Below are 16945 nucleotides of genomic sequence, written 5' to 3'. Positions count from 1 at the left end.
CTGATTATAACCACTGATTACCACCACTGATAATAACCACTGATAATAACCACAGATTATAACCACTGATTACCACCACTGATTACTGATTACCACCACTGATTACTGATTACCACCACAGATTACCACCACTGATTACCACCACTGATTACCACCACTGATTACCACCACCGATCTCCGATTACCACCACCGATCTCCGATTACCACCACCGATCGCCGATTACAACCACCGATCGCCGATTACAACCACCGATTACAACCACCGATATCCGATTACAACCACCGATCTCCGATTACAACCACCGATCTCCGATTACAACCACCGATCTCCGATTACAACCACCGATCTCCGATTACAACCACTGATTACAACCTCTGATCGTTGATTACCACCACTGATCGCTGATTACCACCACTGATCTCTGATTACCACCACTGATCTCTGATTACCACCACTGATCTCTGATTACCACCACTGATCTCTGATTACAACCACTGATCTCTGATTACAACCACTGATCTCTGATTACAACCACTGATCTCTGATTACAGCCACTGATCTCTGATTACAGCCACTGATCTCTGATTACAGCCACTGATCTCTGATTACAGCCACTGATCTCTGATTACAGCCACTGATCTCTGATTACAACCACTGATCTCTTATTACAACCACTGATCTCTGATTACTACCACTGATCTCTGATTACAACCACTGATCTCTGATTACAACCACTGATCTCGGATTACAACAAATGATCTCGGATTACAACCACTGATCTCTGATTACAACCACTGATCTCTGATTACAACCACTGATCAGACTGCTTCAAAAGGACTAGGTAATTTAACTCAGACTTCAGTGTGTGTGCCTCTGTCCTGAACCTACTTGTTAAACAGGTTTAGTCCGATACGATAGTGTCTCTTCCTGATGATATCATTACTGAAGGCCGGTGAGTCCCAGCTGCTGCGTGTCTCTTTGTGATAGGTCTGTTTTCTGAGGGTCTGTTCTCTACTGGAGGACTCAGAGCTGCAGTTAATAGTGTCATTACTGTTAGATGTAGAGTTGATACTGTCATTGTCCCCATCTGAGAAGTCCGACTCTGACTTGCTCTGCCGGTTAGCCATCCCGTTGATCGCCAGGTGGGCCTCTAATGCACGTGGCCGGTAGCGGGGAGCATCCTCATCCCAGGAGGTTCCCTTGGGGGGCAGGCCACGGGGGTGAGACAAGGAGGGGTGAGGAGGGGGATGTTTGGGGCTGGCTTGCTGACTAATGGGCTGGCGATCGTAGGCTTTCTGTCTCTTCAGAATGGAGCGGTCGGAACGGTCACTGAGCTCCACAGAGCTGTCGCTGGGCGGCTCGATGGTCAGCAGCGGGAGACGGTCGACCCTAAGCCTCTGCTCCTGCTGCTTCAGGGAGGGTGTGCTGCGGCAGGAGGTGTCTGACCCCTGACCTTTATCATCCTTATGGACCAGAGACCAGGAGAGAGAACGCAAACGCAGCTCCGACTCTTTGGAGGAGGGCCGGTCTACCGATGGTAGGGGGGTGTAGGGGCGCTCTAGGGACTGAGACAGAGGGAGAGGAGAGTAGGTATGGTCCAGGGACTGGGACAGAGGGAGAGGAGAGTAGGAATGGTCCAGGGACTGAGACAGAGGGAGAGGAGGGGACAGCTCTTCCTCATCGATGTAGAGAGTCACATCGCTGTATGATGCTGACATCTCATCCAGTTTGTGGTGTTCCGCACTGCTGTGTGAGGAGGGTTTGACCTGGTAGGAGAACAGCTCTCTCTCTCGGTCTTTGTCCAGGTCAGGGTGTCCTCTACCCCCTTGCCTCGTCTCTCCTGGCCCCCCCTCCTCCCTGTGCAGACTCCTACTATTCAGAGCATCGTCTATCGACTCGGCCAGAGACTTGACCTGACGGGAGAACGCGTCCTCCAGCTCCGTTATAGCGTCAGTGAAGTCATCGTTCTGGGCCACCACAGGTGACTTCATAGTACCTGGGACCACACCCCCCAGGTCAGAGCTGCATTCTGATTGGACCAGGGCCCCCAGGTGTTTGGTTCCGTTGTCGGTGAGGAAGGACGACTGATGAACATTCTCAGGGCCTTCCAAGGAGAACTGCATCCTCATGCTGGACAGGACGATACGTCGGGACATGCGGTTCTCGGACATGGAACTGCGGAGACGTTTAAAGTTCTTGTTCATCTGATACTGGCGGAAGGCTGTCTGGATGGTGCGGGCCGCATGACGCGTTATGAAACGGCCTCCATACTTACGCTCCAGCATCTCCACCTGGAGGAGTGAGAGAAGACAATCAATCAACCAACCAATCAATCAACCAATCAATCAACCAACCAATCAATCGACAGCATGAGAAGTTTGGTTACCCCTTTACATGTTCATTTACATTACAAGCCATTTCAAATTACTATGTGACATACACTGAGTATACCAAAAATCCGGAACACCTTCCTATTATTGAGTTGCACCCCCACTTTTGCCCTCAGAACAGTGTTGAAAGGGTTCCACAGGGATTCTGGCCCATGTTGACTCCAATGCTTCCCACAGTTGTGTCATGTTGGCTGGATGTCCTTTGAGTGGCGGACCATTCCTGATACACACGGAAACAGTTGAGCATGAACAACCCAACAGCGTTACAGTTCTTGATACAAATCGGTGCGCCTGGCACCTACTACCATACCTCATTCAAAAGCAGTAAAATTGTTTGTCTTGCCCATTCCCCTCTGAATGGCACACATACACAATCCATGTGGAATTGTCTCAAGGCTTAAAAATCCTTCTTTAACCTTTCTCCTCCCCTTCATCTACACTGATTGAAGTTGATTTAACAGGTGACATCAACAAGGGATCATAGCCTTGACCTGGATTCACCTGGTCAGTCTGTCATGAAAGGGCAGATGTTCTTAAAGTTTTGAATGCTCAGTATACATGCCCACACATTTAGGGGAATAACATAACCAGAAACAAATGAACAAACACATATAGAATCGATCTATAGTTCTGTAACACAGTAACACGATAACACAGTAGCATAGTAACAGTAACACAGTAGCACAGTAACACAGTAGCACAGTAACACAGTAGCATCGTAACACAGTAGCATAGTAACACAGTAGCATAGTAACAGTAACACAGTAGCATAGTAACAGTAACACAGTAGCACAGTAACACAGTAGCATAGTAACACAGTAGCATAGTAACACAGTAGCATAGTAACACAGTAGCATAGTAACAGTAACATAGTAGCATAGTAACAGTAACACAGTAGCATAGTAACAGTAGCACAGTAGCATAGTAACAGTAACACAGTAGCATAGTAACACAGTAGCACAGTAGCATAGTAACAGTAACACAGTAGCACAGTAGCATAGTAACAGTAACACAGTAGCACAGTAACACAGTAGCATAGTAACACAGTAGCATAGTAACACAGTAGCATAGTAACAGTAACACAGTAGCATAGTAACAGTAGCACAGTAGCATAGTAACAGTAACACAGTAGCATAGTAACACAGTAGCACAGTAGCATAGTAACAGTAACACACCCACTTCCGGCGCCGACAGAGATGGCCGCCTCGCTTCGCGTTCCTAGGAAACTATGCAGTTTTTTGTTTTTTTACGTGTTATTTCTTACATTAGTACCCCAGCTCATCTTAGGTTTCATTACATACAGTCGAGAAGAACTACTGAATATAAGATCAGCATCAACTCACCATCAGTACTACCAAGAATATGTTTTTCGCGACGCGGATCCTGTGTTCTGCCTTACAAACAGAACAACTGAGTGGATTCCATGCAGCGACCCAAAAAAAAAACAACTCCAAAAAAGAGGGAAACGAGGCGGTCTTCTGGTCAGACTCCGGAGACGGGCACATCGTGCACCACTCCCTAGCATTCTTCTTGCCAATGTCCAGTCTCTTGACAACAAGGTTGATGAAATCCGAGCAAGGGTAGCATTCCAGAGGGACATCAGAGACTGTAACGTTCTTTGCTTCACGGAAACGTGGCTCACTGGAGAGACTCTATCCGAAGCGGTGCAGCCAACGGGTTTCTCCACACATCGCGCAGACAGAAACAAACAACTTTCTGGTAAGAAGAGGGGCGGCGGCGTATGCCTTATGACTAACGTGACATGGTGTGATGACATACATACAGGAACTCAAATCCTTCTGTTCACCTGATTTAGAATTCCTCACAATCAAATGTAGACCGCATTATCTACCAAGAGAATTCTCTTCGATTATAATCACAGCCGTATACACCCCCCCCCCAAGCAGACACATCGATGGCTCTGAACGAACTTTATTTAACTCTTTGCAAACTGGAAACCATTCATCCGGAGGCTGCATTCATTGTAGCTGGGGATTTTAACAAGGCTAATCTGAAAACAAGACTCCCTAAATTTTATCAGCATATCGATTGCGCAACCAGGGGTGGAAAGACCTTGGATCATTGTTACTCTAACTTCCGCGACGCATATAAGGCCCTGCCCCGCCCCCCTTTCGGAAAAGCTGACCACGACTCCATTTTGTTGATCCCTGCCTACAGACAGAAACTAAAACAAGAGGCTCCCACGCTGAGGTCTGTCCAACGCTGGTCCAACCAAGCTGACTCCACACTCCAAGACTGCTTCCACCACGTGGACTGGGACATGTTTCGTATTGCGTCAGACAACAACATTGACGAATACGCTGATTCGGTGTGTGAGTTCATTAGAACGTGCGTTGAAGATGTCGTTCCCATAGCAACGATTAAAACATTCCCTAACCAGAAACCGTGGATTGATGGCAGCATTCGCGTGAAACTGAAAGCGCGAACCACTGCTTTTAATCAGGGGAAGGTGTCTGGTAACATGACCGAATACAAACAGTGCAGCTATTCCCTCCGCAAGGCTATCAAACAAGCTAAGCGTCAGTACAGAGACAAAGTAGAATCTCAATTCAACGGCTCAGACACAAGAGGCATGTGGCAGGGTCTACAGTCAATCACGGACTACAGGAAGAAATCCAGCCCAGTCACGGACCAGGATGTCCTGCTCCCAGGCAGACTAAACAACTTTTTTGCCCGCTTTGAGGACAATACAGTGCCACTGACACGGCCGGCAACGAAAACATGCGGTCTCTCCTTCACTGCAGCCGAGGTGAGTAAGACATTTAAACGTGTTAACCCTCGCAAGGCTGCAGGCCCAGACGGCATCCCCAGCCGCGCCCTCAGAGCATGCGCAGACCAGCTGGCCGGTGTGTTTACGGACATATTCAATCAATCCCTATACCAGTCTGCTGTTCCCACATGCTTCAAGAGGGCCACCATTGTTCCTGTTCCCAAGAAAGCTAAGGTAACTGAGCTAAACGACTACCGCCCCGTAGCACTCACTTCCGTCATCATGAAGTGCTTTGAGAGACTAGTCAAGGACCATATCACCTCCACCCTACCTGACACCCTAGACCCACTCCAATTTGCTTACCGCCCAAATAGGTCCACAGACGATGCAATCTCAACCACACTGCACACCGCCCTAACCCATCTGGACAAGAGGAATACCTATGTGAGAATGCTGTTCATTGACTACAGCTCGGCATTCAACACCATAGTACCCTCCAAGCTCGTCATCAAGCTCGAGACCCTGGGTCTCGACCCCGCCCTGTGCAACTGGGTACTGGACTTCCTGACGGGCCGCCCCCAGGTGGTGAGGGTAGGCAACAACATCTCCTCCCCGCTGATCCTCAACACTGGGGCCCCACAAGGGTGCGTTCTGAGCCCTCTCCTGTACTCCCTGTTCACCCACGACTGCGTGGCCACGCACGCCTCCAACTCAATCATCAAGTTTGCGGACGACACAACAGTGGTAGGCTTGATTACTAACAACGACGAGACGGCCTACAGGGAGGAGGTGAGGGCCCTCGGAGTGTGGTGTCAGGAAAATAACCTCACACTCAACGTCAACAAAACTAAGGAGATGATTGTGGACTTCAGGAAACAGCAGAGGGAACACCCCCCTATCCACATCGATGGAACAGTAGTGGAGAGGGTAGCAAGTTTTAAGTTCCTCGGCATACACATCACAGACAAACTGAATTGGTCCACTCACACAGACAGCATTGTGAAGAAGGCGCAGCAGCGCCTCTTCAACCTCAGGAGGCTGAAGAAATTTGGCTTGTCACCAAAAGCACTCACAAACTTCTACAGATGCACAATCGAGAGCATCCTGGCGGGCTGTATCACCGCCTGGTACGGTAACTGCTCCGCCCTCAACCGTAAGGCTCTCCAGAGGGTGGTGAGGTCTGCACAACGCATCACCGGGGGCAAACTACCTGCCCTCCAGGACACCTACACCACCCGATGTCACAGGAAGGCCATAAAGATCATCAAGGACATCAACCACCCGAGCCACTGCCTGTTCACCCCGCTATCATCCAGAAGGCGAGGTCAGTACAGGTGCATCAAAGCTGGGACCGAGAGACTGAAAAACAGCTTCTATCTCAAGGCCATCAGACTGTTAAACAGCCACCACTAACATTGAGTGGCTGCTGCCAACACACTGACACTGACTCAACTCCAGCCACTTTAATAATGGGAATTGATGGGAAATGATGTAAATATATCACTAGCCACTTTAAACAATGCTACCTTATATAATGTTACTTACCCTACATTATTCATCTCATATGCATACGTATATACTGTACTCTATATCATCGACTGTATCCTTATGTAATACATGTATCACTAGCCACTTTAAACTATGCCACTTTGTTTACATACTCATCTCATTTGTACATACTGTACTCGATACCATCTACTGTATCTTGCCTATGCTGCTCTGTACCATCACTCATTCATATATCCTTATGTACATATTCTTTATCCCCTTACACTGTGTACAAGACAGTAGTTTTGGAATTGTTAGTTAGATTACTTGTTGGTTATTACTGCATTGTCGGAACTAGAAGCACAAGCATTTCGCTACACTCGCATTAACATCTGCTAACCATGTGTATGTGACAAATAAAATTTGATTTGATTTGATTTGATTTGATTTTGATTTGACAGTAGCATAGTAACAGTAACACAGTAGCATAGTAACACAGTAGCACAGTAGCATAGTAACAGTAACACAGTAGCATAGTAACAGTAACACAGTAGCATAGTAACAGTAACACAGTAGCATAGTAACAGTAACACAGTAGCATAGTAACAGTAACACAGTAGCATAGTAACACAGTAGCATAGTAACAGTAACACAGTAGCATAGTAACACAGTAGCATAGTAACACAGTAGCATAGTAACACAGTAGCATAGTAACACAGTAGCATAGTAACAGTAACACAGTAGCATAGTAACAGTAACACAGTAGCACAGTAACACAGTAGCATAGTAACACAGTAGCATAGTAACACAGTAGCATAGTAACAGTAACACAGTAGCATAGTAACAGTAACACAGTAGCACAGTAACACAGTAGCATAGTAACACAGTAGCATAGTAACAGTAACACAGTAGCACAGTAACTGTAACACAGTAGCATAGTAACACAGTAGCATAGTAACAGTAACACAGTAGCACAGTAACACAGTAGCATAGTAACACAGTAGCACAGTAACACAGTAACACAGTAGCACAGTAACAGTAGCATAGTAACAGTAACACAGTAGCACAGTAACACAGTAGCATAGTAACTGTAACACAGTAGCATAGTAACTGTAACACAGTAGCATAGTAACTGTAACACAGTCACACGGTAACATGGTACACCATAGTAGGCATACTAAAGTTACACTTGTATTTGTATTTATTATGGATCCCCATTAGTTCCTGTCAAGGCAGCAGCTACTCTTCCTGGGGTTTATTATGGATCCCCATTAGTTCCTGCCAAGGCAGCAGCTACTCTTCCTGTGGTTTATTATGGATCCCCATTAGTTCCTGCCAAGGCAGCAGCTACTCTTCCTGTGGTTTATTATGGATCCCCATTAGTTCCTACCAAGGCAGCAAATACTCTTCCTGGGGTTTATTATGGATCCCCATTAGTTCCTGTCAAGGCAACAGCTACTCTTCCTGGGGTTTATTATGGATCCCCATTAGTTCCTGTCAAGTCAGCAGCTACTCTTCCTGGGGTTTATTATGGTTCCCCATTAGTTCCTGCCAAGGCAGCAGCTACTCTTCCTGGGGTTTATTATGGATCCCCATTAGTTCCTGCCAAGGCAGCAGCTACTCTTCCTGGGGTTTATTATGGATCCCCATTAGTTCCTGCCAAGGCAGCAGCTACTCTTCCTGGGGTTTATCATGGATCCCCATTAGTTCCTACCAAGGCAGCAGCTACTCTTCCTGGGGTTTATTATGGATCCCCATTAGTTCCTGCCAAGGCAGCAGCTACTCTTCCTGGGGTTTATCATGGATCCCCATTAGTTCCTGTCAAGTCAGCAGCTACTCTTCCTGGGGTTTATTATGGATCCCCATTAGTTCCTGCCAAGGCAGCAGCTACTCTTCCTGGGGTTTATCATCGATCCCCATTAGTTCCTGCCAAGGCAGCAGCTACTCTTCCTGGGGTTTATTATGGATCCCCATTAGTTCCTGCCAAGGCAGCAGCTACTCTTCCTGGGGTTTATTATGGATCCCCATTAGTTCCTGCCAAGGCAGCAGCTACTCTTCCTGGGGTTTATTATGAATCCCTATTAGTTCCTGCCAAGGCAGCAGCTACTCTTCCTGGGGTTTATCATGGATCCCCATTAGTTCCTGCCAAGGCAGCAGCTACTCTTCCTGGGGTTTATTATGGATCCCCATTAGTTCCTGCCAAGGCAGCAGCTACTCTTCCTGGGGTTTATTATGGATCCCCATTAGTTCCTGTCAAGCCAGCAGCTACTCTTCCTGGGGTTTATTATGGTTCCCCATTAGTTCCTGCCAAGGCAGCAGCTACTCTTCCTGGGGTTTATTATGGATCCCCATTAGTTCCTGTCAAGCCAGCAACTACTCTTCCTGTGGTTTATTGTGGATCCCCATTAGTTCCTGCCAAGGCAGCAGCTACTCTTCCTGGGGTTTATTATGGATCCCATTAGTTCCTGCCAAGGCATCAGCTACTCTTCCTGGGGTTTATTATGAATCCCCATTAGTTCCTGCCAGGGCAGCAGCTACTCTTCCTGAGGTTTATTATGGATCCCCATTAGTTCCTGCCAAGGCAGCAGCTACTCTTCCTGGGGTTTATTATGGATCCCATTAGTTCCTGTCAAGGCAGCAGCTACTCTTCCTGGGGTTTATTATGGATACCCATATATTCCGGCAGAATTAAGGCATAACAGCCATTGCTGGCTATAATAGCCTATTGTTGTCTATTGCCTCTGAAATGGAGACAGCTGAGTGTACCGGTCCTCCAGAACTATTGCACTTTACTTATTTGTATTGCTATACCTTTGTGCTGATGCTAATGTCAATCATTAGAACTGTATATATATATATATATATATATATATATATATATATATATATATTTGTACTGGTGGCTGTCAGCCCTATGACATTATGTACTAGTTAATTGTAGTCACTATAACTGTATCTTTGTAATGCAGGTAAATGTTAATGTTTTGTATGTTTCTTGTTGTTTTTAATGCTCCGCTGCTGCAAAACCAATTACCCTCTGGAACAAATCAAGTTGAAACTTGAACTTAAAAGTTATGCTCGTTTAAGTTTTGGACATGGAGTGCTTGTCGAATTGTGAATGAGAGATGGATGTAGTGTGTACAGCATGTTTAAAAAACAAAGCAGAGCTCGTGCTTTCTTGTGACTTTTAAAACAATCATCATTGGAGTCCCATCATGCAGCCTTACAATGTATTGTACATCTAAACATATAGCCCAACGTTTGTAGAACAACTAAAGTTACATTAATAACTCTACATTAAGCATATAGTAATATATATTTCTTTGTTAACCGCTCAACAAAGAATAGCTGTATGTGAGCACTCCAAATCGTTTGCCGAAAATATCCTTTATATTTTATTCAGCTGTGTTCAATTGTATTCTTCATACTATAAAATAATGCCACGGAATTCTAATCAAATCTAGTCTGATCGATGAACTAGTGTAGCCTACAGCCATATGGCACAGCCAGATCAGGACCTAACATCAGGACAACTCAGTATGCTATTCTGTTCTACTGAAATAGACTACATTTTCTTCATCTCATGTTTCTTTAGACCTTTCTAAAATAAATAAGGGATTTATTGTGACGGTGTAGGTAGACTATATTACATGGATTTATTGTGACGGTGTAGGTAGACTATATTACATGGATTTATTGTGACGGTGTAGGTAGACTATATTACATGGATTTATTGTGACGGTGTAGGTAGACTATATTACATGGATTTATTGTGACGGTGTAGACTATATTACATGGATTTATTGTGATGGTGTAGGTATACTATATTACATGGATTTATTGTGACTGTGTAGGTAGACTATATAACATGGATTTATTGTGACTGTGTAGGTAGACTATATAACATGGATTTATTGTGACGGTGTAGGTAGACTATATAACATGGATTTATTGTGACGGTGTAGGCAGACTATATTACATGGATTTATTGTGATGGTGTAGGTAGACTATATTACATGGGTTTATTGTGACGGTGTAGGTAGACTATATTACATGGATTTATTGTGATGGTGTAGGTAGACTATATTACATGGATTTATTGTGATGGTGTAGACTATATTACATGGATTTATTGTGATGGTCTAGGAAGCCTATATTACATGGATTTATTGTGACGGTGTAGACTATATTACATGGATTTATTGTGATGGTGTAGGTAGACTATATTACATGGATTTATTGTGATGGTGTAGGTAGACTATATTACATGGATTTATTGTGATGGTGTAGGTAGACTATATTACATGGATTTATTGTGATGGTGTAGACTATATTACATGGATTTATTGTGACGGTGTAGGTAGACTATATTACATGGATTTATTGTGACGGTGTAGGTAGACTATATTACATGGATTTATTGTGATGGTGTAGGTAGACTATATTACATGGATTTATTGTGATGGTGTAGGTAGACTATATTACATGGATTTATTGTGATGGTGTAGGTAGACTATATTACATGGATTTATTGTGACGGTGTAGACTATATTACATGGATTTATTGTGATGGTGTAGGTAGACTATGTTACATGGATTTATTGTGATGGTGTAGGTAGACTATATTACATGGATTTATTGTGACGGTGTAGGTAGACTATATTACATGGATTTATTGTGATGGTGTAGGTAGACTATATTACATGGATTTATTGTGATGGTGTAGACTATATTACATGGATTTATTGTGATGGTGTAGGTAGACTATATTACATGGATTTATTGTGATGGTGTAGGCTATATTACATGGATATATTGTGATGGTGTAGACTATATTACATGGATTTATTGTGATGGTGTAGGTAGACTATATTACATGGATTTATTGTGATGGTGTAGACTATATTACATGGATTTATTGTGATGGTGTAGGTAGACTATATTACATGGATTTATTGTGATGGTGTAGGTAGACTATATTACATGGATTTATTGTGATGGTGTAGACTATATTACATGGATTTATTGTGATGGTGTAGGTAGACTATATTACATGGATATATTGTGATGGTGTAGACTATATTACATGGATTTATTGTGATGGTGTAGGTAGACTATATTACATGGATGTATTAGACTTGCTCAAATGTAGATGCATCAGTGGCTTGTACGTTGCGTGTGGAAGCCAGGAGTTGCTGAATGTGTTTATGTTAATTAACGGACAAATACCATGAGAACGGCAGTTATATAATTGACAATCACCGGCTGACCAAATTTCATGACCTCTACAGGCCTAGGTACAACCCATCTGACTTTACCTCCTTTTCTTGGTCGTCATGGAAACTAGTTGAACTCCAGAGTCTGAGTGGTGTGGCCCTGAGTAAGTTACACCCTACCCACTGACTATCTAGTTAACTAGCACTGCCTCTCCCTGAGCTAGAGTCAGTGGGTAGGGAGTAACTATCTAGTTAACTAGCACAGCCTCTCCCTGAGCTAGAGTCAGTGGGTAGGGAGTAACTATCTAGTTAACTAGCACTGCTCTCTCCCTCTACTGGTCCTATGTGTGCTATACCGTACCATGTGTTCCCTACCTTTTTGTCCTGTAGGTCGGCTGACAGCTCATAGCTCTCAGACAGGGATCGGGAGCATTTGATTGCCTCCTCCTCAGCCTGCTTCCTGAGGATGGACTGGTTGTGCTGCAGCTTGGGTCGTCGTGACTGTGGTTGCCCTGGTAACACCACGTGGCTGAAGAGATGTCCACTGTCGAAGCGGTCCTGCCCAGTACCGTCTACACTGTGGATTAGAGGGATGCCTCGACTGTATTGGTCTAAAGACCCGCCCACCTCGTAGGCGCAAGCCTCCTCACCTTCCACACTGCAGGGAGAAGAGAGAGAGATCTGTTAGATCACAAGCCTCCTCACCTTCCAAACTGCAGGGAGGAGAGAGTGATCTGTTAGATCACGAGCCTCCTCACCTTCCACACTGCAGGGAAAGAGAGAGAGAGATCTGTTAGATCACAAGCCTCCTCACCTTCCACACTGCAGGGAGGAGAGAGAGATCTGTTAGATCACAAGCCTCCTCACCTTCCACACTGCAGGGAAAGAGAGAGAGAGATCTGTTAGATCACAAGCCTCCTCACCTTCCACACTGCAGGGAGGAGAGAGAGATCTGTTAGATCACAAGCCTCCTCACCTTCCACACTGCAGGGAGGAGAGAGAGATCTGTTAGATCACAAGCCTCCTCACCTTCCACACTGCAGGGAGGAGAGAGAGAGATCTGTTAGATCACAAGCCTCCTCACCTTCCACACTGCAGGGAAAGAGAGAGAGATCTGTTAGATCACAAGCCTCCTCACCTTCCACACTGCAGGGAGGAGAGAGAGATCTGTTAGATCACGAGCCTCCTCACCTTCCACACTGCAGGGAAAGAGAGAGAGAGATCTGTTAGATCACGAGCCTGACCAAGACATTCAATTAAAGGAGCAGTGGTTTTCTATTTCCTTCAGATGATTAGTTCCTGGCACCTGGGGACAATTTTACCCCTATTGTACACAAACGTTCTAGGCAAAGCTCTGCCGGTCTCACAACAATGGTTAACAACAGAAAATGAAAAAAATGTCTCTAGTCAATAAACCCCATGTACTGTACTGTACCACAGTGGAATGCCAGTGTTAGTAAGGTACTGTACCAGAGTGGAATGCCAGTGTTAGTAAGGTACTGTACCAGAGTGGAATGCCAATGTTAGTAAGGTACTGTACCAGAGTGGAATGACAGTGTGAGTAAGGTACTGTACTGTACCACAGTGGAATGCCAGTGTTAGTAAGGTACTGTACCAGAGTGGAATGCCAGTGTTAGTAAGGTACTGTACCACAGTGGAATGCCAGTGTTAGTAAGGTACTGTACTGTACCACAGTTGAATGCCAGTGTTAGTAAGGTACTGTACCAGAGTGGAATGCCAGTGTTAGTAAGGTACTGTACTGTACCACAGTGGAATGCCAGTGTTAGTAAGGTACTGTACTGTACCACAGTGGAATGCCAGTGTTAGTAAGGTACTGTACTGTACCACAGTGGAATGCCAGTGTTAGTAAGGTACTGTACTGTACCACAGTGGAATGCCAGTGTTAGTAAGGTGCTGTACCACAGTGGAATGCCAGTGTTAGTAAGGTACTGTACTGTACCACAGTGGAATGCCAGTGTTAGTAAGGTACTGTACCACAGTGGAATGCCAGTGTTAGTATGGTACTGTACTTTACAACAGTGGAATGCCAGTGTTAGTAAGATACTGTACCACAGTGGAATGCCAGTGTTAGTAAGGAACTGTACCTCAGTGGAATGCTAGTGTTAGTAAGGTATTGTACCACAGTGGAATGCCAGTGTTAGTAAGGTACTGTACCACAGTGGAATGCCAGTGTTAGTAAGGAACTGTACCACAGTGGAATGCCAGTGTTAGTAAGGAACTGTACTACAGTGGAATGCCAGTGTTAGTAAGGAACTGTACTTTACCACAGTGGAATGCAAGTGTTAGTATGGTACTGTACTTTACCATAGTGGAATGCCAGTGTTAGTAAGGTACTGTACCACAGTGGAATGCCAGTGTTAGTAAGGAATTGTACCACAGTGGAATGCCAGTGTTAGTAAGGAACTGTACCACAGTGGAATGCCAGTGTTAGTAAGGTACTGTACCACAGTGGAATGCCAGTGTTAGTAAGGTACTGTACCACAGTGGAATGCCAGTGTTAGTAAGGTATTGTACCACAGTGGAATGCCAGTGTTAGTAAGGTACTGTACCACAGTGGAATTCCAGTGTTAGTAAGGTACTGTACCAGAGTGGAATGCCAGTGTTAGTAAGGTACTGTACTGTACCACAGTGGAATGCCAGTGTTAGTAAGGTACTGTACTGTACCACAGTGGAATGCCAGTGTTAGTAAGGTACTGTACTGTACCACAGTGGAATGCCAGTGTTAGTAAGGTACTGTACTGTACCACAGTGGAATGCCAGTGTTAGTAAGGTGCTGTACCACAGTGGAATGCCAGTGGTAGTAAGGTATTGTACCACAGTGGAATGCCAGTGTTAGTAAGGTACTGTACCACAGTGGAATGCCAGTGTTAGTATGGTACTGTACTTTACAACAGTGGAATGCCAGTGTAAGTAAGGTACTGTACCACAGTGGAATGCTAGTGTTAGTAAGGTATTGTACCACAGTGGAATGCCAGTGTTAGTAAGGTACTGTACCACAGTGGAATGCCAGTGTTAGTAAGGAACTGTACCACAGTGGAATGCCAGTGTTAGTAAGGAACTGTACTACAGTGGAATGCCAGTGTTAGTATGGTACTGTACTTTACCACAGTGGAATGCAAGTGTTAGTATGGTACTGTACTTTACCATAGTGGAATGCCAGTGTTAGTAAGGTGCTGTACCACAGTGGAATGCCAGTGTTAGTAAGGTATTGTACCACAGTGGAATGCCAGTGGTAGTGAGGTATTGTACCACAGTGGAATGCAAGTGGTAGTAAGGTACTGTAACACAGTGGAATGCCAGTGTTAGTAAGGAACTGTACCACAGTGGAATGCCAGTGTTAGTAAGGAACTGTACCACAGTGGAATGCCAGTGTTAGTAAGGTACTGTACTGTACCACAGTGGAATGCCAGTGTTAGTAAGGTACTGTACTGTACCACAGTGGAATGCCAGTGTTAGTAAGGAACAGTACCACAGTGGAATGCCAGTGTCAGTAAGGAACTGTACCACAGTGGAATGCCAGTGTTAGTAAGGAACTGTACCACAGTGGAATGCCAGTGTTAGTAAGGTACTGTACCACAGTGGAATGCCAGTGTTAGTAAGGAACTGTACCACAGTGGAATGCCAGTGTTAGTAAGGAACTGTACCACAGTGGAATGCCAGTGTTAGTAAGGAACTGTACCACAGTGGAATGCCAGTGTTAGTAAGGAACTGTACCACAGTGGAATGCCAGTGTTAGTAAGGAACTGTACCACAGTGGAATGCCAGTGTTAGTAAGGAACTGTACCACAGTGGAATGCCAGTGTTAGTAAGGAACTGTACCACAGTGGAATGCCAGTGTTAGTAAGGAACTGTACCACAGTGGAATGCCAGTGTTAGTAAGGTACTGTACTGTACCACAGTGGAATGCCAGTGTTAGTAAGGTACTGTACTGTACCACAGTGGAATGCCAGTGTTAGTAAGGTACTGTACTGTACCACAGTGGAATGCCAGTGTTAGTAAGGTACTGTACTGCACCACAGTGGAATGCCAGTGTTAGTAAGGTGCTGTACCACAGTGGAATGCCAGTGGTAGTAAGGTATTGTACCACAGTGGAATGCCAGTGTTAGTAAGGAACTGTACCACAGTGGAATGCCAGTGTTAGTAAGGTGCCGTACCACAGTGTAATGCCAGTGTTAGTAAGGTACTGTACCACATTGGAATGCCAGTGCTAGTAAGGTACTGTACCACAGTGGAATGCCAGTGTTAGTAAGGTACTGTACCACAGTGGAATGCCAGTGTTAGTAAGGTACTGTACCACAGTGGAATGCCAGTGTTAGTAAGGTACTGTACCACAGTGGAATGCCAGTGTTAGTAAGGTATTGTACCACAGTGGAATGCCAGTGTTAGTAAGGTACTGTACCACAGTGGAATTCCAGTGTTAGTAAGGTGCTGTACCACAGTGGAATGCCAGTGTTAGTAAGGTACTGTACCACAGTGGAATGCCAGTGTTAATAAGGTATTGTACCACAGTGGAATGCCAGTGTTAGTAAGGTATTGTACCACAGTGGAATGCCAGTGGTAGTGAGGTATTGTACCACAGTGGAATGCAAGTGGTAGTAAGGCATTGTACCACAGTGGAATGCAAGTGGTAGTAAGGTATTGTACCACAGTGGAATGCCAGTGGTAGTAAGGTATTGTACCACAGTGGAATGCCAGTGTTAGTAAGGTATTGTACCACAGTGGAATGCCAGTGGTAGTAAGGATCTCTAACCCTCCCCAGAGAGTACTATTTACCCATCTATCTATCTATATATACTATTTGCCCATTTTATCCAGTCCCACATTACCCATCTCATTTCTTCACCTTCTACACTCCCAATGGCAATACTCTAGTATCTTACTTGGGTTGTAAAAGTTCACTATTACCAGATTCTCCCCACCTCTACTCACCTCTACACATCTCCTGTTTACATGCTCCTCTCTCACCTATATGAATCTCCTGTTTACATACTCCTCTCTCACCTATATGGATCCCATGTTTACATGCTCCTCTCCCACCTCTACAAATCCCCTGTTTACATACTCCTCTCCCACCTCTACACATCTCCTGTTTACATA

At 44.9% G+C, this 16945-nt stretch overlaps 1 protein-coding gene across 1 annotated transcript in view; it reads right to left on the bottom strand.

The window, feature by feature from the left end:
* iqsec1b (IQ motif and Sec7 domain ArfGEF 1b) overlaps positions 1-16945 on the bottom strand; it is a 148485-nt gene that overhangs the window by 75349 nt on the left and 56191 nt on the right. Inside the window, exons 2-8 of the mRNA XM_090242240.1 lie at positions 13019-13026; positions 12912-12919; positions 12804-12811; positions 12695-12702; positions 12586-12593; positions 12203-12485; positions 891-2293 (exon numbers count right to left, since the gene is read on the bottom strand). Of these exons, the coding sequence (XP_090098366.1) occupies positions 891-2293; positions 12203-12485; positions 12586-12593; positions 12695-12702; positions 12804-12811; positions 12912-12919; positions 13019-13026 (1726 nt within the window). The remainder of the gene's footprint in view (positions 1-890; positions 2294-12202; positions 12486-12585; positions 12594-12694; positions 12703-12803; positions 12812-12911; positions 12920-13018; positions 13027-16945) is intronic.

This window comes from Oncorhynchus mykiss, chromosome 7, assembly GCF_057628025.1.
Source record: "Oncorhynchus mykiss isolate SJ-2025 chromosome 7, ASM5762802v1, whole genome shotgun sequence".
Taxonomy (NCBI): domain Eukaryota; kingdom Metazoa; phylum Chordata; class Actinopteri; order Salmoniformes; family Salmonidae; genus Oncorhynchus; species Oncorhynchus mykiss.
This window is presented reverse-complemented; position numbering and strand designations above follow the sequence as displayed.